We start from the raw sequence: 21,502 nt of genomic DNA on the forward strand, positions 1-21,502 counted from the left end.
TGGACACTAGTCCTGATTGATGGTAAGGTTTAGACTACCAGTTGGGACTAGTTAGGGGCTGGTTAGATGAGGACGGAGCAGATAGTTGCTGGGTTATTACATGATATTGGTTTCTCTTTTCAGGGAGAGTTACACAAACACTGCTCAGAGCCCAATGAGGTTGAACCACACAGCTACAAGGAGTTTGTCATCTTGAAGCCCCTGCCCTCGTCCACGGTCCACAATGCCTCCCGCTGCGGTTGGGCGCCATTCGGTAAGTTCTGGTTCTTACTTAGCGGAAGTTGTGAATTCTCCTGCCTTGTATGAAATGTCTGAAGAGTCTGATCACCTTCCCTCAGATAAGAAGAATTATAAGCAGCTGCTTGGGGCCCTGGACTACTCCTTCCTGTGTGCGTACGCCGTGGGGATGTACCTGAGGTAACGGAGGAGATACAGTATCTGCTGTGTGCGTCCTTTGTGTATACCATGAGTGTGTATGAATGTCCTGCATCAGATAAGTGGCTATGGTCAGTGTATTAAGGTAAGAGTGTATGTATGTATTTGGTATATAAAGAGTGTACAGTATATAACTAGTGGAAATCACCTAGAGAACATAATGCCAATGACAGTATAAACTGCTCGTGTTGTGGTCACATTACCTTGCTGCCATACAGGCTGTCCATCTGGCATGGTGGCAATTTTACAGATGCTGGATATGCTTCTGTCGTCATATTCTCCTGTCGTGGCAGTCATACAGAGGCTGGATATCCTCCTGTGGTGGTGGTCATACAGAGGCTGGATATCCTCCTGTGGTGGTAGTCATACAGAGGCTGGATATCCTCCTGTGGTGGTAGTCATACAGATGCTGGATATCCTCCTGTGGTGGCGGTGGTCTTGCAGATGCTGGATATCCTCCTGTGGTGGTAGTCATACAGATGCTGGATATCCTCCTGTGGTGGCGGTGGTAATACAGATGCTGGATATCCTCCTGTGGTGGTGGTCATACAGATGCTGGATATCCTCCTGTGGTGGTAGTCATACAGATGCTGGATATCCTCCTGTGGTCATACAGAGGCTGGATATCCTCCTGTGGTGGTAGTCATACAGATGCTGGATATCCTCCTGTGGTGGCGGTCATACAGATGCTGGATATCCTCCTGTGGTCATTCAGATGCTGGATATCCTCCTGTGGTGATGGTCATACAGATGCTGGATATCCTCCTGTGGTGGTAGTCATACAGATGCTGGATATCCTCCTGTGGTCATACAGAGGCTGGATATCCTCCTGTGGTGGTAGTCATACAGATGCTGGATATCCTCCTGTGGTGGCGGTCATACAGATGCTGGATATCCTCCTGTGGTCATTCAGATGCTGGATATCCTCCTGTGGTGATGGTCATACAGATGCTGGATATCCTCCTGTGGTGGTAGTCATACAGATGCTGGATATCCTCCTGTGGTCATACAGATGCTGGATATCCTCCTGTGGTGGTAGTCATACAGATGCTGGATATCCTCCTGTGGTGGCGGTCATACAGATGCTGGATATCCTCCTGTGGTCATACAGATGCTGGATATCCTCCTGTGGTGGCGGTGGTCATACAGATGCTGGATATCCTCCTGTGGTGGTGGTCATACAGATGCTGGATATCCTCCTGTGGTGGTGGTCATACAGATGCTGGATATCCTCCTGTGGTCATACAGAGGCTGGATATCCTCCTGTGGTGGTAGTCATACAGATGCTGGATATCCTCCTGTGGTGGCGGTGGTCTTACAGATGCTTGACATCCTCCTGTGGTGGTGGTCATACAGATGCTGGATATCCTCCTGTGGTCATTCAGATGCTGGATATCCTCCTGTGGTGATGGTCATACAGATGCTGGATATCCTCCTGTGGTCATACAGATGCTGTATATCCTCCTGTGGTGATAGTCAGACAGATGCTGGATATCTGTCATGGAACCATGAACCAGACGTACAACAAGAGATAAGTGGAAATAAGAAGGCTTTATTGAAAAACAAGCCGTAAGCAAAAGTCCAAACGGATGGCTAAACCGAAGCAGGGTCTTGCGTAGACAGAGGTCAGGAACCAGAAGGGTAGTCAGACGAAGCCAGGATCAGGAACCAGCAGGGTAGTCAGACGAAGCCAGGATCAGGAACCAGCAGGGTAGTCAGACGAAGCCAGGATCAGGAACCAACGGGGTAGTCAGACGAGGCCAGGATCGGAAACCAGAAGCAGCAGCAGTCTTAGAAGCATGTGAACACAGGAGGACCAAGCAAGGAACTGAAGCCACAGACCTCCTATATGTATGAGCTAGGCATCCAGCTCCTCCCAGTGGGAAGGAGAAGCCGCAGGGTGGGAGGCTACAAGAAACCCAGAAACCAAGATGGCCGCCAGCACATGTCAAACGAAGGAGAACAGTAAGAAGGTAAGACCATGACAATATCCTCCTGTGGTCATACAGATGCTGGATATCCTCCTGTGGTGATGGTCAGACAGATGCTGGATATCCTCCTGTGGAGGTGGTCATACAGATGCTGGATATCCTCCTGTGGTCATACAGATGCTGGATATCCTCCTGTGGTCATACAGATGCTGGATAGCCTCCTGTGGTCATAGAGATGCTGGATATCCTCCTGTGGTCATAGAGATGCTGGATATCCTCCTGTGGTCATACAGATGCTGGATATCCTCCTGTGGTCATACAGATGCTGGATATCCTCCTGTGTTGGTGATCAAACAGATGCTGGATATCCTCCTGTGGTGGCGATCATGCAGACACTGGACATTCTCCTGTGGTGGCAGACAAACAGAAGCAGGATATCCTCCTGTGTTAGAGGACATACAGAAGCTGGATATCCTCCTGTGGTGGAGCACATACAAATGATGAATATCCTCCTGTGGTGGAGGACATACAGATGCTGGATATCCTCCTGTAGAGGCGATCATACAGATGCTGGATATTCTCCTGTGGTGGCAGACAAACAGAAGCTGGATATCCTCCTGTGGTGGACATACAGATGATGGATATCCTCCTGTGGTAGAGGTCATACAGATGATAGATATCCTCTTGTGGTGGCGGTTGTCATACAGATGATAGATATCCTCTTGTGGTGGCGGTTGTCATATAGATGCTGGATATCCTTCTGTGGTGGCAGTGGTCATACAGATGCTGGATATCCTCCTGTCATACAGATGCTGGATATCCTCATGTCATACAGATGTTGGATATCCTCCTGTGGTCATACAGGTGCTGGACATCCTCCTGTGGTCATACAGTTGCTGGATATCCTCCTGTGGAGGCGACCATAAAGATGCTGTATAGCCTGTGGTGGTCATACAGATGTTGGATATCCTCCTGTGGTGGCGGTCACACAGAGGCTGGATATCCTCCTGTGGTCATAGAGATGTTGGATATCCTCCTGTGGTCATACAGATGCTGGACATCCTCCTGTGGTCATACAGTTGCTGGATATCCTCCTGTGGTCATACAGATGCTGGATATCCTCCTGTGGTGGCGGTCAGACAGATGCGGGATATCCTCCTGTGGTGGCAGTGGTCAGACAGAAATTGGGTATCCTGTGGTCATACAGATGCTGGACATCCTCCTGTGGTCATACAGATGCTGGATATCCTCCTGTGGTGGCGGTCATACAGAGGCTGGATATCCTCCTGTCATACAGATGCTGGACATCCTCCTGTGGTCATACAGTCGCTGGATATCCTCCTGTGGTGGTGGTCAGACAGATGCGGGATATCCTCCTGTGGTCAGACAGATGCGGGATATCCTCCTGTGGTGGTAGTGGTCAGACAGAGGTTGGGTATCCTGTGGTCATATAGATGCTGGATATCCTCTTGTTGTCATGACATGTTCTTCCATATTGAGCCGTAGTTCAAGGTGGTTGTCGGCTGCTGTATATGGAAGCTCCAGTGCCCCATTCAGTCCAAGGCATTCTCTATGGGGAGAGTTCTGGTGATGGAGCTGGGAAGCGGCTGGAGACCCAGAAGGGCAGGCTGCATGGTGCGGGCAGTGTATGGCGGTGTTATCTTGCTGAAACACCATGTCTCCTTAAGTCAAAATGGTAGTAGGACTGGTTTCAAGATGGCCTGAACAGGATGTTCCCCCCCATCAATACCAGACAGACAGAGCCATGGTAACTGATGATGCCCACACCATGACTCTTCCAACAATACCAATGGGAATGGCCATAGTAGATAGTTGTGCTCCCCACCATCACCTGGTGCTGGCCCTGTGTGTCTCCACACTGTAAATTATGGCAGTAGAACTGGATCCATGATGTCCTGGATATACCGAAGGCTGGTCAATGTTCTCTTCCCAATATCAGACAGAAATGGTCATTGTGGATAATGACACCTCCCACCATGACACCTGGTGCTGGCCCTGTGTGTCTCCACACGATACATGATGGCAGTAGAACTGGATCCATGATTTCCTAGATACACTGAAGGCTGGTCAATGTTTTCTTCCCAATATCAGACAGAAATGGTTATTGTGGATAATGACACTTCCCACCATGACACCTGGTGCTGGCCCTGTGTGTCTCCACACGATACATGATGGCAGTAGAGCTGGATCCATGATGTCCTAGATACACTGAAGGCTGGTCAATGTTCCCGACACCAGTACCAGATGGAAGCAGCCATGGGACATAATGACACCTCCTACCATAACACCTGGTGTTGGCCCTGTGTGTCTCCACACGATACATGATGGCAGTAGAGCTGGATCCATGATGTCCTAGATACACTGAAGGCTGGTCAATGTTTTCTTCCCAATATCAGACAGAAATGGTTATTGTGGATAATGACACTTCCGACCATGACACCTGGTGCTGGCCCTGTGTGTCTCCAAACGATACATGATGGCAGTAGAGCTGGATCCATGATGTCCTAGATACACTGAAGGCTGGTCAATGTTCCCGCCACCAGTACCAGATGGAAGCAGCCATGGGACATAATGACACCTCCCACCATGACACCTGGTGCTGGCCCTGTGTGTGTCCACACGATACATGATGGCAGTAGAGCTGGATCCTTGATGTCCTGGACAGACTTAAGATAAGAAATCCCAGCAGGCGCTTGGAGTCTTCAGTTTATGTATTCTTTATTATGATATCGATATCTCAGAGTAATAGACGCGTTTCGGCTCATCCAGCTTTCATCAACTACCATTTTGTTCTAACTTACAAACTTAAATACCATCGTGTAGTGACGTCAGACGGTCGGAGCAAAGTGCCAGTACGGATATTAGATTTGTGCTTACAGATCTCCTACTGTTTGCATAGTTTCACCGATATACGCCAAGCCGCAGGGAGACTTGATTGTGTATTGTGGCAGAAGGTGAAAATACCTTTGATTGTAAACGTTCTGGCTGTATACGGGTGATGGAAGGAATCGCCTTTTATAAAGACCGACCACATCAATCGTGACCAACCAGCTCTCTTTGGGAACCCTGCCTAACTCTCATATTATGGTCAGAAAGTGAGATGTGTCCAATAGAAAAGATGCAGTGTTCTTAACGAAGGGCGATAGGGCTTTTTCTAGGACTATCGCTAGTGGGGATAAAATAGAGCCCACTGATGCCACTATAGGGCGACCTGGGGGGGTTGTAAGTGTTGTATGGACCTTGAGGAGTGTATAGAACGCTGGTTCACAGGAGATTGAGTTATCAAGAATTCACTCTTCACTTTTTTCACCCCCAAAGATGCATAATGCTGGAGAACGGTGGAAATTTAGTGTTTGATTTTAAATACTGGATCATTGTCTAAAACCATATACGTATCATCACTTCTCTAACATAATCCCATCTGTCCATGATAACCATCGATCCCCCCCTTATCTGCCGGCTCGATAGTCAATTAGGGACCGGATAGCCTGTTTCTCCTGTGCAGAGGTGTTGTGTGTCACATAAATCTCCCCTTTCCTGATGGAATCCATCAGAATTAGTGCATCCCTGATAACCAGGTGCACATATGTTTCCACTGGGTGCAGGTTTTTTGGAGACATATACCTGCTCTTAAGTCTGTCTGAGATCAGTCAGTTTAAATTCATTCGTAGCCATGTCCTGATCTCTCACTATATCATCTCTGGACAGGGAAGTATCTTCAGATGTAGCAAAATGGGCTTTTAGTCTTACTCTTCTAAAGAATTGTCCATTTGGAAGCTATTGAAATGTGATCTCGGACTAAATGACAATCCCCTTACTAAGGTCTGTAATTGGACTGGGCTTAAGATCTTAGAAGATAAGTTAATAATAAGAGGTCATACCTGGATTTTCTGCAACACTCCGGTCGCGGCTTGACCGCTGATGTTTGCAGCCCGCCCTTCGTTTCCTCCAGAGGCACACCCCTTACCTTTAAAAAAAAAAAAGCCATCCCAAAATCACAAATCCAAAGAGTGAAACGAATAGTGTCTGATCCACAGACACAGGAAGTGAGAATAATACGGGAGATAATGGAGAGATTTAGTCACGATCAGTGTGGGTGGAAGACTTCACACTGAACACTGGAGGTAGGGGAACAGTAACTGGACCTGGAAACTAGGGAAGAAACAGGTCACCTTCTAAACAACCCTAATCTGGGCTCTGACTACCTATCAATATGAATAGACCTTGAAGGTAGGAATATTCATATGCAGGATACCTAGGCCCTGATTTCCCTATAAGGCCCTGGAATGAGGATAGGACCAGAGACAACCCATTTCTCTCCAGATGGACGAATGGAAGTCTCTGTCTCAGGTCCAGATACAAACAGGGAATATAACAAACACAAATGCGACACTTAACTTATGTAGAGATGGAAGAACAGGAACACCAGAGACTACCTCAGCCAACTCAGCCAAACCCAAATGAAGCTATCTACCGCATAGTCAGAAGGGTGTGGTCAGACTATAAAGGGTAGAAGTGATGACCACTGAGCAACAGCTGAGAAAAGGGAAGTGGTCATTAACCCCATCAATACTGAATCAAGAGAAATCAGGGAGGCAGTTATATTCCTCCACACTCAGCCAGTCTCCCTGATCTCCTGCCATCAGTCACCTGAGGGACCGTGACAAATTTAGATCTAGAGGCGATCCGTCCAAGGTTCTTGAAGAAGCCGTAGCAGCTCCTTCACCCCAAAAAAGGAGCCTGAACGATTTGCACATCGCTTTTACACATAAATTCTATTCTTTCAATGCGCAATTTGACCATATCATCCGCAGACATTGGCCACTGTTAGGCAAGGCATATCCTAAGGTTGCGGAGTTTAAAAATGCCCCATTGATCTGTAACAAGCGAAGTGCTAACTATCATGATCATCTGGTCCATGCTTTACGTCACTCCATAAGATATCGGAGCAGGTAAGAAGACACAGGAGAGGTGGTGACATCAAACACCAGTTATTACGGAGAGAAGCTTATGGGATACACACTCTCGGTACATTATAGCCTAGAGGATTAAACAGAGGGTACGAAATTCTGCACTTTTGAACCGGCTATGATACGGCAGACTATTGATTTTCTCTTGCTTGAAATCTTTGGGACACCTCCTTGATACGCTTCCGTATCATTAACAATCCGTTTAACTCGTTGAAATTGTGAATGGGTAAAGAATTCTTAGTGTTGCATGGGTGACAACGTGAGTATAAAAGCAGAGTATTGCGATCTGTACAAATCGGTGGTTAGTGAGCTTTGAGGTGTCTTCATCACGACTGTATTGAGAAAGTTAATGGGATGTAAATCTGTATGGGCGGTGAATTGATGATCCTGAGAAAGGAGTGGAATTCATGGAAGGAAGATAAGTCACCATTCCAGATACAGAACACCTCATCGATGTATCGGTGCCATGTAATGGAGTGGGTTTGAAAGAGGTTATTGGAATAAATCCAATCTTCCTCAAATTTGCGTAGGGTGGTGCCACATTCACGCCCATTGCAGTACCCTTCTTTTGAATATAGAAAACGTCCCCGAACATAAAAAAGTTATTTTGTGATACAAAACGCAATAGCTGTGTACAAAACCGTTGGGCAGATTGAGGTAGGGTTGAGGTAGATAGGGCTGCTGTAGTGGCCTGGATGCCTTTGTCATGTCATATGGACGTATATAGACTGTTCACGTCTAATGTAGCTAGTAAACTATCTGAAGATATTGTATGTAGGCCTGAGTCAAAAAATGTGACGTGTCCAACAAGGAAGAACGTGTCCGTTTAATCAAAGGGGTGAGAATCTTTTCAAGGAAGATAGAGAGAGGAGACAGTAGGGAATCAGTGGAGGCTACAATGGGTTAGGGTTATGAACCTTTTCATAGGTGCTATTGTCGGAAAGTTGTCTGTGTACTTCTTTGATGTATGCTGTAGTGTCCATGACTACTATAGCCCCACCTTTGTCAGCTGGTTTGACAATGATTGTCTTATCTGATGGTAGCGTTTTTAATGCTACATGTTCCTCACTTGTAAGATTTGTTGGGATATGTAGATTCCCTCTTTCGAGTGACTGTATGGGATTTTTAATTTCTTTGTCTATCAGATTGATGTAAGCCTCAACTCCATGGTGGTTTTTGGGGGGCATATAATGACTCTTGTTTTTGAGTCCAAATTGATGTATAGTTAAAGTGGTGGACTGTGTTGTGGCAGGAGGTATTGTGGTATTTTGTGAAAACCTAAGTGACCTGTAAAACCTGTTTAATTCTTGTACAAGAGTAAAACGATGCAAATTACTGTATGGGCAAAACGGAAGTCCCTTTGAGAGGACACTTGATTCAGCCGGTGAGAGAGATTGTGAGGAAATATTTACGTTTACTTTCGCTGCCTGAAGAAGAAGATAGGGTGTATATCCATGAGATGACATTGTGCCTTGCCATTGCCAGCAGTGTACTCTATTGAGGGTTAGGGTTGAGGGTAATCTTCTGTGTCTTGGATGAATTTTGAGTGTTTTGTGTTCTCTATGTATTTTTTATGCTCCTCTAGATTTTTTTTCGGTTTTCTGTTTCAATCCAATCCACTCAGTGGTAGAGAGAGTTGATATAAGCTGTGTTTCGATGTTGATAAGATTCTCCTTGGATTCTATGCTCAGGACAATGATGTCCAGTGAGCATTTGTTCAAGATGGTCTCAAATTCGTTGCAATATTCCTTATCGGTTGGAAACGAGGTCGGGCGTAGGTGAACCCTTAATCCCAGAGGGATCCTTGCATCAGACGCCGTCCGCCCGGCATGTTTAAAAGTTTAACACATTCTCCAGCACTAACACGCCATCCTCCACGTAAACTCCTACCACTGAGCACCGTTCACAACGACTAGGAGTGCCGACCAACTCGCGTCTTCTTGCGTGTGTCTCCACGCTACATATGATGGCAGTAGGCACTTTCCAGCCTCCTGTGAACTCATCATTAGTACCAACACAGAACTCATCAATGAGCTCTGTCATGGTTCCAGTGTGTACATTCATGGTGATGATGAGAGGTCAGTGGCAAAAGGAGTGTGTGAATGCAGTCCTGCTTCAAGTAGATGGTTTCTTTGGGTCGGGGCATTTACTGCAGGGACTGATACAGAACCAATTAGTGGCTGTTCTGTGAGATACAGCAGCTCTTCTTGTAGGGTGATCTTGGCATGCATTTATCTGTCCTGACCATCTAGAACCCTCTCTACAAGTGTGAGCTCCCTCCTCTGACCGCTGTCCACACCTCTGAGGCACTACAGAAACTTCTCCAACTTTTTTAAGATTTGGCGGATGGAACGTCAGCTTCTTGAAGTCTAGTCATTTTTAAAGTCTGTTAATTGTATAAATGGTGCTTGGCTTCTTACAGCAGATATAGTGAACACCAACAACACCAAACAAACCGTGTGAGAGAAGATGAAAAAGTACAATGGTGCTGGGTGCGTAGTGTCTGTGTGCAGTGTCAGGTGTGTATGCAGTGTACCAGGTGTGTATGCAGTGTCTGTATGCAGTGTATCAGATGGGTGTGCAGTGTCTGTACACAGTGTATCTAGTGGGTGTGTAGTGTCTGTATGCAGTGTATCAGGTGTGTATGCAGTGTATCTAGTGGGTGTGTAGTGTCTGTATGCAGTGTATTTGGTAGGTGTGTATGCAGTGTCTGTGTGCAGTGTATTTGGTAGGTGTGTATGCAGTGTCTGTGTGCAGTGTATCTAGTGGGTGTGTAGTGTCTGTGTGCAGTGTATCAGGTGTGTATGCAGTGTATCAGGTGGATGCAATGTCTGTATGCAATGTATCTGGTGGGTGTGTAGTGTCTGTGTGCTGTGTATCAGGTGTGTGTGCAGTGTCTGTGTACGGTGTATCAGGTGTGTGTGCAGTGTCTGTATGCAGTGTCTGTGTGCAGTGTATCAGGTGTGTGTGCAGTATATCAGGTGTGTGTGCAGTGTATCAGGTGTGTGTGCAGTGTATCAGGTGTGTGTGCAGTGTATCAGGTGTGTATGCAGTGTATCAGGTGTGTGTGTGCAGTGTATCAGGTGTGTATGCAGTGTCTGTGTGCAGTGTGTCAGGTGTGTGTGCAGTGTATCAGGTGTGTATGCAGTGTCTGTGTGCAGTGTATCTAGTGGGTGTGCAGTGTCTGTATGCAGTGTATTTGGTAGGTGTGTATGCAGTGTCTGTGTGCAGTGTATTTGGTAGGTGTGTATGCAGTGTCTGTGTGCAGTGTATCAGGTGTGTATGCAGTGTATCAGGTGGATGCAATGTCTGTATGCAATGTATCTGGTGGGTGTGTAGTGTCTGTGTGCTGTGTATCAGGTGTGTATGCAGTGTCTGTGTGCAGTGTATCAGGTGTGTGTGCAGTGTCTGTGTGCAGTGTATCAGGTGGGTGTATGTCTACAGTGTGTAGAGTAGCGTTGACCATGTCTTGTGTCCTGCTCTCTCCACAGTGGGATGATTGGAGAGCGTTTGCCCCTCCGCTATTTCCTGTCTTCTGGCATGGTGGCCAGTGGCTTCTTCACTGTCCTCTTTGGATTGGGATATTTCTACAACATCCACAACCTGACCTACTACATCATCATCCAGGTGAGTGTATGACCGAGCCCTGAAGGACGTTCCACACGGAGGAGATGGAGAATCTTACTGGATCCAGAGGAAGTAAAACGCAACCTTGAGTGGGTTCCCTGGATCCATCAGGAATCTCCTTCCCGGTCAGTCCCCCTAATCTGCGGTGGGGGTGTTACCGCATTACTCACTAAGCCCGTCATTCTGGTCATATCCTGCTCTGGTTAGAGACGTGGCCCCTTCTTCTTATATGACGTCTCTTTCCACTTGACCCGTTTTTCCAGTTGTTCTTCTTCCATTTGTAGAGCAGTAGTATTTGGGTCAGACACCTCCTCCAGGCTCTGATCTGGAATGTCTTCCTCACTGGGTCACGTAATCTTCCTTCCTATCACATGACCAAAATGTCAGCGCCACCCCCTCTTCACGCCTCTGAAAACTCCATCACTTCCCAGTGAGTTTTTACATGACAAAACTGAATAGAAAGGTTATTGAATATTATGTTAGGACAATCGGAAAACTTCTTGTCACCCTAATGATATTGATCTAGGTGCGCAGGTCCACCCAAGCCATCCAGCAGATGTGAAGCAACTTTGAGGCTTACTGGCTCTGAGTCAGATGAGAGCTGGTTTGGAGTGTCTCCTAGTGCACGAGGCTGCCATTGTAAGGTGTGCTGGCTGTATCTGTCTCATAGATAGGTTGTTGGCTTGCACATACCTGGCTTTTGGCATATAGCCTTTGTGTGGTCGTCTATTGTATGTCATAGATAATAGGAGTCCAAGACACATCCAGCCGTCCGCTTAATGCTGTTTCCAAACCATTTTGATGGGGTTTCCATCAATTTCCAACTTTTTTTGTGAACCACACACCCCCTTCTCTTCAGCGCAGGGGGTGCCTGGTTTGATGCTTGGGTCTCCCATTGACTTTCATTGTAATAAATTGTACTCGAGCACCCGCAGTATTCGGCCGAGCGCTGCAATGTGCCGAGCATAGCGATGCTCGCTCAACACTATTAATTGCGAATATCGTCACTTCGAGAATTCGCGAAGATGTAGAATGTAGTGCTATATATTCGTATTCTAGATTTTTTTTATCAGTGACCTCCCTTCTTGCTTCTGGGCCAATGAGCAGGCTGCAATGTCTCTGTCTGACCCTAGCAACATCCCTAGCAACCAATAGGAAAGCTGCCCCTCCCCCTTACTATATAAGACCCTCCCAGCAGCCATTTTCTGCTGTTTTATGGAGTTCTCAGAGAGAGAGAGCAGTGACATTGCTGAGCTCCGGGCTTTCATCTGGATCCTATTCCTTATCCAATTCCATTAGATAGTTAGTTATATCATATATATAATACAGATAGTCAGTGCAGGTTATATCCTGATATAGTGGAGCTGATATATATATATAATACAGATAGTCAGTGCAGGTTATATCCTGATATAGTGGAGCTGATATATATATATAATACAGATAGTCAGTGTAGGTTATATCCTGATATAGTGGAGCTGATATATATAATACAGATAGTCAGTGCAGGTTATATCCTGATATAGTGGAGCTGATATATATAATACAGATAGTCAGTGCAGGTTATATCCTGATATAGTGGAGCTGATATATATATATAATACAGATAGTCAGTGCAGGTTATATCCTGATATAGTGGAGCTGATATATATAATACAGATAGTCAGTGTAGGTTATATCCTGATATAGTGGAGCTGATATATATATAATACAGATAGTCAGTGCAGGTTATATCCTGATATAGTGGAGCTGATATATATATAATACAGATAGTCAGTGCAGGTTATATCCTGATATAGTGGAGCTGATATATATATATAATACAGATAGTCAGTGCAGGTTATATCCTGATATAGTGGAGCTGATATATATAATACAGATAGTCAGTGCAGGTTATATCCTGATATAGTGGAGCTGATATATATAATACAGATAGTCAGTGCAGGTTATATCCTGATATAGTGGAGCTGATATATATATAATACAGATAGTCAGTGCAGGTTATATCCTGATATAGTGGAGCTGATATATATATATAATACAGATAGTCAGTGCAGGTTATATCCTGATATAGTGGAGCTGATATATATATATAATACAGATAGTCAGTGCAGGTTATATCCTGATATAGTGGAGCTGATATATATATAATACAGATAGTCAGTGCAGGTTATATCCTGATATAGTGGAGCTGATATATATAATACAGATAGTCAGTGCAGGTTATATCCTGATATAGTGGAGCTGATATATATATAATACAGATAGTCAGTGCAGGTTATATCCTGATATAGTGGAGCTGATATATATAATACAGATAGTCAGTGCAGGTTATATCCTGATATAGTGGAGCTGATATATATATAATACAGATAGTCAGTGCAGGTTATATCCTGATATAGTGGAGCTGATATATATATAATACAGATAGTCAGTGCAGGTTATATCCTGATATAGCGGAGCTGATATGCGTTAATTTCTTAACGTTAATTTGTTTTCCCTTAGTCCTAACAGCAGCACATGTGGGGGTTTATCCGCCCCAGTGAAACTGGTAGGACAGACGGAATGTTTAATGAAGTAAAGTAATCAAATAAATCCACGCCCCCATTACCTCACTATAAGAGGCCAAACCCCCCATACATCAGTGTGTCATAACAAGAAACTCTCAAAAAACAAAGGGAGGGATATTTGTGTGCTGCTGTTAGGACTAAGGGAAAACAAATTAACGTTAAGAAATTAACGCTTCCCTTACGTCCTAACCAGCAGCACATGTGGGGACTTAGCAAGAAGTTAGCCTAAAGGGTAGGGACTTCAATGCTGAATGGAATTCAAAACAGACCGCCCAAAGGCAGTGTCTTCTGATCCCCTGAGGTTGAGTCTATAATGGCTCACAAAGGTAGAATGTGAGCTCCAGGAGGCCGCGGAACAGATCTGTTCCAGAGGAATAAGAGACCTTTCGGCCCAACTAGTAGAGACTGCTCGGGTGGAGTGAGCAGTGACAAAGGCAGGAGGAGGTCTATTCTGGGAAGCGAAAGATTCTCTGATGGCCTCTCTGATCCATCTACTTAGAGTAGGCTTAGAGGCCTTCTTCCCTTTATTCCTGCCAAAGAACAGGATAAGAAGATTCTCTGACCTTCTGAACTCCCGGGATCTCTCAATGTAGATTCTCAAACATCTGGCCACATCCAGAGTATGGAGGGAAGTTTCTTCTGCAGAGGAAGAAGAGGAACATAACACAGGCAAAGACACAACTTGATTAATGTTGTGCACAGAGGGCACCTTAGGCAAAAAGGTGGGTAAAAAACGTAAAAGGACTCTGTCCGGTAAAAATAAAGTGTATGGCTCATATGCCGAAAAAGCCTGAAGCTCTGAAATGCGTTTGGCCGAAGTTACGGCCAACAAAAAGGTTACCTTCCAGGATAAAAACTTAAAGTCCACTTCTTCCAAGGGTTCAAAGGGAGGACCACTCAACCCTTTAAGCACCACTGAGAGATCCCACTGCGGTATAGGTCTTGAAATGCTAGGCTTAAGACGTACGGCTCCTTTAAGGAACCTCTTAATCAGAGGGTCTTGATGTAAAGATCTGCCAAAGGCGGCTGACAGAGCAGAGATCTGTACCTTGAGTGTAGAAGGGCTGAGGCCCTTATCTAGTCCATCCTGCATGAACTGAAGAATAGCTGATACTGGAGGATCCTGAGATGGTACTTGATGAGATGCACACCATAGAAGAAAAATGCGCTTTACCCTGGCGTAGGCCTTGACAGTCGCAGGAGCTCTGGAATGAGACATCGTTCTTAAGACCGCTGCTGATAGCCCTTCCGGCTCTAGAAGGGACTCATCAATCTCCAGGCTGTCAGATTGAGTCTGGATGGATCCAGGCAGAGCTGAGTGCCCCGGGACACCAGGTTCTGCATTGGGGGAAGCTTCCAATATTGCCCTCGGCTCATCTGCATGAGCAGGGTAAACCAAGACCTCCTGGGCCAGAATGGAATCACGGCTATTACTGAGGCTTGGTCCTGCCGAATCTTCATCAATACCCTGGGTATCATGGCGATGGGAGGAAAGATGTAGGCCAGCCTGAACTCCCATGGAATTGACAGAGCATCTACTGCCAAGGGATTGTCCTCCCGATACAGGGAACAGAACGTTTCCACTTTGGCATTGAATCTTGTCGCCATGAGATCTATGTCCGGGCGACCCCACCGGAGAGTGATCTGATGAAAGATCTCCTGATTCAGAGACATTTCTCCCAGAGCTGGGACTCCTCTGCTGAGCTGGTCTGCAACCACATTCAGGGACCCCCGAATGTGGACTGCTGAAAGGTGGGAAAGATTCTGCTCTGCCCAAGACAGAATTAGACCTACTTCTGAGAGTAGACTCTGAGACCTGGTGCCTCCCTGTTTGTTGATGTAAGATACCGCAGTAGAATTGTCTGAGCGAACCCTTACAGCCTTGTTTCTGATAAGGGGGAAAAAATGAAAGAGAGCCATCCGGATTGCTCTGAGTTCTCTCAGATTGGATGACATCAAACGCTCTTGAGGGCTCCAGGATCCTTGAACTTGAAGTTCCTCTAGATGGGCACCCCAGCCTAGAAGGGATGCATCTGTCGTCAACAGGATCCAACAAGGTTGGATCAAGGACCTCCCATCTTTGACCTGTTTCCACCACTTCAGTGAGCGGCGAGCTTGAGATGACAGGGAGCACTTTGTCTCTAGCCCTCTGGGAGTTCGATCCCATAGACTCAGAACTTCCGCTTGAAGAGGGCGAATATGCCACAAGGCCCAAGGAACCGCATCCACGGCTGCTGACATTAGGCCTAACATCCTCATCAATACTCTGATAGTTACCCGGCGGGGAACCATGAGTTGATCTGCAGTCTTGGAAATGCGTAACTTCCTTTCCGGAGAAAGGTAGAGCGTCATGTTGGCAGAATCTATTATGAACCCCAGAAACCTCCTGGTAGTGGAGGGAGAAATCTCTGACTTCTGCCAATTGATAATCCAGCCCAAGCGCTGGAGGAAGGACTGAGCCTGCAGAAGATGAAGATGAAGCGTCTCTACCGAGTGGGCTTTTAGAAGCCAATCGTCCAGATATGGAATGATCTCCAGGCCTCTCAATCTGAGGGGAGCTACTACAGCTATCACCACTTTGGTGAAGATGTAGGGCGCGGTTGTGATGCCGAAGGGAAGTGCGGCAAACTGAAAATGTTTCACCGTCCCTCTGAGACTTACTGCCACTCGTAGATACTTCCTGTGGGCCTGGCACACAGGGATGTGGAGATAGGCATCCCTTAGATCCAGTGTGACCATCAGGTCCCCTGGGCTCAGGATGCTGATTACCGATTTGATGGTTTCCATCCGGAACCGCCTTTTCTTTATGAATCGGTTGAGGTAGCGGAGATCTATGATCATGCGCCAACCTCCTGTGGCTTTGGGAACAAGGAAAACTGGCGAATAGACGCCGGATCCAATCTCTTCTGGAGGAACCTCCTCCAAGGCCCCTTTCCGCCTGTATTCCAGTATAGACTCCTCCAACACCGTTTGCTTCGCGCGTGGAAGTAATCTTGTCAAAACAAATTTTTCTGGGGGAACAGATAAAAATTCTATCCTGTACCCTGTCCTTATTATATTCAGGACCCAGGGATCTGGAACAAACTCTGTCCAGGTATTTAGAAAAAAAGTTAAACGGCCTCCGACTGGGAGGTCTGAAAGAATAGGAGTCAAATTTATGACTGGATCTGACGGAAGGGGAGGGCCGTCACTGGTCGGCTTTATTGTTTTTGTTCCCACCGGAACGATATGATCCTCCCCTCCTGGACCCACGGCCTCGCTGAGGCCTGGATTGGCCCTGAAAGGATCTGGACCCTCTACCCTGCCTACCCCTACCCTTAGGGGTTTGAGGAAGGCATTTGCCCTTTTTATCGGCAAGACCCTCCATAATGCGGTCCAGTTCAGTCCCAAAAAGCCTTCCTGGCTCGTAAGGGAGGCTGCATAAATTATACTTGGAGGCATTATCTGCCACCCAAGGTTTTAGCCATAGTGGCCTCCTACCCGCTGCAGAGAGGGCCATAGCTTTAGAGGCTAATTTTAACTGTTGTGGGCCAGAGTCACACAGAAATTCCACGGCACGTAGAATGGACTTAAACTGCGCCAGGATGTCATCACGGGATATGCCAGAGTCGATATCCGACTGCACCTGTCGGAGGCGTCTTTGGAGGAAGACGGCTACCTCCGTAGAGGATATGGCCACAGATGCAGCAGCAGCAGCAGTGGAGTAAGACCTTCTCAAGGTGCATTCTACCCGCCTGTCCATCGGGTCCTGTAAGTTGGAGCCGTCATCAGCCGGGACAAGAGTCCTCTTAGACAATTTTGCAATTGCCAAATCAACTTTGGGCACAGTGCCCCACTGGTCAAATTGGGAAGTCACAATCGGGAACATGGACTTGAAGCGCTTTGAGATGACCGGTGCCTTCTCAGGATGTTTCCATTCTAGCTTCATTAATCGAGACAGAGTCTCGTCCACTTTGAAGGCCCTTGGCCCCCTAGAGGTGGACTCTGAAGCTTCCCCGGGATCAACATCCTGGTCCCCCGACCGGATGGATCTAAGTAACCTCTGGGTCTTCTCTACAGGAAAGGCGTACCTTCCAGCCTCTTCTTCCTCCCCGCTAGACTCAGAGGAATGGACTTCGTCCACGGTATGGTAGACTTCCTCCTGCATAGGAGTGGGTCTCAGAGGAGATCGGACACTGGGTCTTCTGGATGACACGGAATCCCTTAGGGTGTTCATTGAGGACTCCACAAAGTCCTTTACCCAGACTACTACGTCCCGTATGGTAGGCTCCGTATCAGGAGGCAGAGGAGGAGGAGGACGGCAAGAGGGACACCTATTAAATTCATAGGAGTCCGCTAGAGGGGTGTCACAATCCCTACACGCCAAATGCTTGCGCTTGGATGACGTCTTGCGCCCAGTCCGATCCCCATCACCGGCAGAGGACATTATCTGCAGAGAAAGAGTTAAAAATGAATGAACAATGTCTATTCATTAGCTAACCAAGGAAGCAGCAAACCTACCAGACACAGGAAAGCTGGTGACTAAAGTAGTCTGCCTCAGTAACCAACCCAAGGCTGCAACAGCACAGCCTGGAAGGACTGGAGGCTTTATATATTCAAATTTGGCGCCCAAACTGACGTCAGACGCCAGGTTTGAACAAACTTTAATCATTGTTGTTCAGCAACAAACCACCAGAGGGCGCTGGAACACAATGTGTGTAAGCCAAACAGGAAGCTGAATGCAGGAGCTCCGAGCCTCCAAACTGCCGGCAGCACCAGCTTCCATCAGATAAGCTGCAACCCTGAAAGAGAAACACAAGGTTAGCATGAAATCTAAGAGCATGGCAGCCAAGTGGCTGCCCCCGTCTGTCCTGCAGTCCCAAGGACAGAAAAAAACACACTGATGTATGGGGGGTTTGGCCTCTTATAGTGAGGTAATGGGGGCGTGGATTTATTTGATTACTTTACTTCATTAAACATTCCGTCTGTCCTACCAGTTTCACTGGGGCGGATAAACCCCACATGTGCTGCTGGTTAGGACGTAAGGGAAAATACAGATAGTCAGTGCAGGTTATATCCTGATATAGCGGAGCTGATATATATATAATACAGATAGTCAGTGCAGGTTATATCCTGATATAGTGGAGCTGATATATATATATATAATACAGATAGTCAGTGCAGGTTATATCCTGATATAGTGGAGCTGATATATATATAATACAGATAGTCAGTGCAGGTTATATCCTGATATAGCGGAGCTGATATATATATAATACAGATAGTCAGTGCAGGTTATATCCTGATATAGCGGAGCTGATATATATATAATACAGATAGTCAGTGCAGGTTATATCCTGATATAGTGGAGCTGATATATATATAATACAGATAGTCAGTGCAGGTTATATCCTGATATAGCGGAGCTGATATATATAATACAGATAGTCAGTGCAGGTTATATCCTGATATAGTGGAGCTGATATATATAATACAGATAGTCAGTGCAGGTTATATCCTGATATAGTGGAGCTGATATATATATAATACAGATAGTCAGTGCAGGTTATATCCTGATATAGTGGAGCTGATATATATATATAATACAGATAGTCAGTGCAGGTTATACCCTGATATAGTGGAGCTGATATATATATATAATACAGATAGTCAGTGCAGGTTATATCCTGATATAGTGGAGCTGATATATATAATACAGATAGTCAGTGCAGGTTATATCCTGATATAGTGGAGCTGATATATATATAATACAGATAGTCAGTGCAGGTTATATCCTGATATAGTGGAGCTGATATATATATAATACAGATAGTCAGTGCAGGTTATATCCTGATATAGTGGAGCTGATATATATATAATACAGATAGTCAGTGCAGGTTATATCCTGATATAGTGGAGCTGATATATATATAATACAGATAGTCAGTGCAGGTTATATCCTGATATAGTGGAGCTGATATATATATAATACAGATAGTCAGTGCAGGTTATATCCTGATATAGTGGAGCTGATATATATATAATACAGATAGTCAGTGCAGGTTATATCCTGATATAGTGGAGCTGATATATATATATAATACAGATAGTCAGTGCAGGTTATATCCTGATATAGTGGAGCTGATATATATATATATACAGATAGTCAGTGCAGGTTATATCCTGATATAGTGGAGCTGATATATATATATAATACAGATAGTCAGTGCAGGTTATATCCTGATATAGTGGAGCTGATATATATATATAATACAGATAGTCAGTGCAGGTTATATCCTGATATAGTGGAGCTGATATATATATATAATACAGATAGTCAGTGCAGGTTATATCCTGATATAGTGGAGCTGATATATATATAATACAGATAGTCAGTGCAGGTTATATCCTGATATAGTGGAGCTGATATATATATAATACAGATAGTCAGTGCAGGTTATATCCTGATATAGTGGAGCTGATATATATATAATACAGATAGTCAGTGCAGGTTATATCCTGATATAGTGGAGCTGATATATATATAATACAGATAGTCAGTGCAGGTTATATCCTGATATAGTGGAGCTGATATATATATAATACAGATAGTCAGTGCAGGTTATATCCTGATATAGTGGAGCTGATATATATATAATACAGATAGTCAGTGCAGGTTATATCCTGATATAGTGGAGCTGATATATATATAATACAGATAGTCAGTGCAGGTTATATCCTGATATAGTGGAGCTGATATATATAATACAGATAGTCAGTGCAGGTTATATCCTGATATAGTGGAGCTGATATATATATATAATACAGATAGTCAGTGCAGGTTATATCCTGATATAGTGGAGCTGATATATATATAATACAGATAGTCAGTGCAGGTTATATCCTGATATAGTGGAGCTGATATATATAATACAGATAGTCAGTGCAGGTTATATCCTGATATAGTGGAGCTGATATATATATAATACAGATAGTCAGTGCAGGTTATATCCTGATATAGTGGAGCTGATATATATATAATACAGATAGTCAGTGCAGGTTATATCCTGATATAGTGGAGCTGATATATATAATACAGATAGTCAGTGCAGGTTATATCCTGATATAGTGAAGCTGATATATATATAATACAGATAGTCAGTGCAGGTTATATCCTGATATAGTGGAGCTGATATATATATAATACAGATAGTCAGTGCAGGTTATATCCTGATATAGTGGAGCTGATATATATATAATACAGATAGTCAGTGCAGGTTATATCCTGATATAGTGGAGCTGATATATATATATATATAATACAGATAGTCAGTGCAGGTTATATCCTGATATAGTGGAGCTGATATATATAATACAGATAGTCAGTGCAGGTTATATCCTGATATAGTGGAGCTGATATTATATAATACAGATAGTCAGTGCAGGTTATATCCTGATATAGTGGAGCTGATATATATATATATAATACAGATAGTCAGTGCAGGTTATACCCTGATATAGTGGAGCTGATATATATATAATACAGATAGTCAGTGCAGGTTATATCCTGATATAGTGGGGCTGATATACAGACGTGGACAAAATTGTTGGTACCCTTTGGTCAATGAAAGAAAAAGTCACAATGGTCACAGAAATAACTTTAATCTGACAAAAGTAATAATAAATTAAAATTCTATAAATGTTAACCAATGAAAGTCAGACATTGTTTTTCAACCATGCTTCAACAGAATTATGTAAAAAAATAAACTCATGAAACAGGCATGGACAAAAATGATGGTACCCCTAACTTAATATTTTGTTGCGCAACCTTTTGAGGCAATCACTGCAATCAAACGCTTCCTGTAACTGTCAATGAGACATCTGCACCTCTCAGCAGGTATTTTGGCCCACTCCTCATGAGCAAACTGCTCCAGTTGTGTCCGGTTTGAAGGGTGCCTTTTCCAGACTG

At 44.9% G+C, this 21,502-nt stretch overlaps 2 protein-coding genes across 3 annotated transcripts in view; one reads left to right on the forward strand and one right to left on the reverse strand.

The window, feature by feature from the left end:
* The window catches only part of SLC37A1 (solute carrier family 37 member 1), a 79,253-nt gene that overhangs the window by 15,514 nt on the left and 42,237 nt on the right, over positions 1-21,502 (forward strand). For both annotated transcript variants that reach the window (XM_044284298.1, XM_044284299.1), the window contains exons 4-6: positions 124-253; positions 339-417; positions 10,849-10,984. In XM_044284298.1, coding sequence (XP_044140233.1) covers positions 124-253; positions 339-417; positions 10,849-10,984 — 345 coding nt within the window. The remainder of the gene's footprint in view (positions 1-123; positions 254-338; positions 418-10,848; positions 10,985-21,502) is intronic.
* On the reverse strand, positions 13,655-18,307 carry LOC122930729. Its single transcript, XM_044284301.1, has 3 exons — positions 18,055-18,307; positions 17,625-17,983; positions 13,655-14,759 (listed from the first exon to the last, which is right to left on the reverse strand). The coding sequence occupies exons 2-3, from the start codon at positions 17,978-17,980 to the stop codon at positions 13,796-13,798; spliced, it is 1,320 nt and encodes a 439-aa protein (XP_044140236.1). The 5' UTR covers positions 17,981-17,983; positions 18,055-18,307; the 3' UTR covers positions 13,655-13,795.

The sequence above is a fragment of the Bufo gargarizans genome, chromosome 3 (genome assembly GCF_014858855.1).
Source record: "Bufo gargarizans isolate SCDJY-AF-19 chromosome 3, ASM1485885v1, whole genome shotgun sequence".
NCBI classification, from domain to species: Eukaryota; Metazoa; Chordata; class Amphibia; order Anura; family Bufonidae; genus Bufo; species Bufo gargarizans.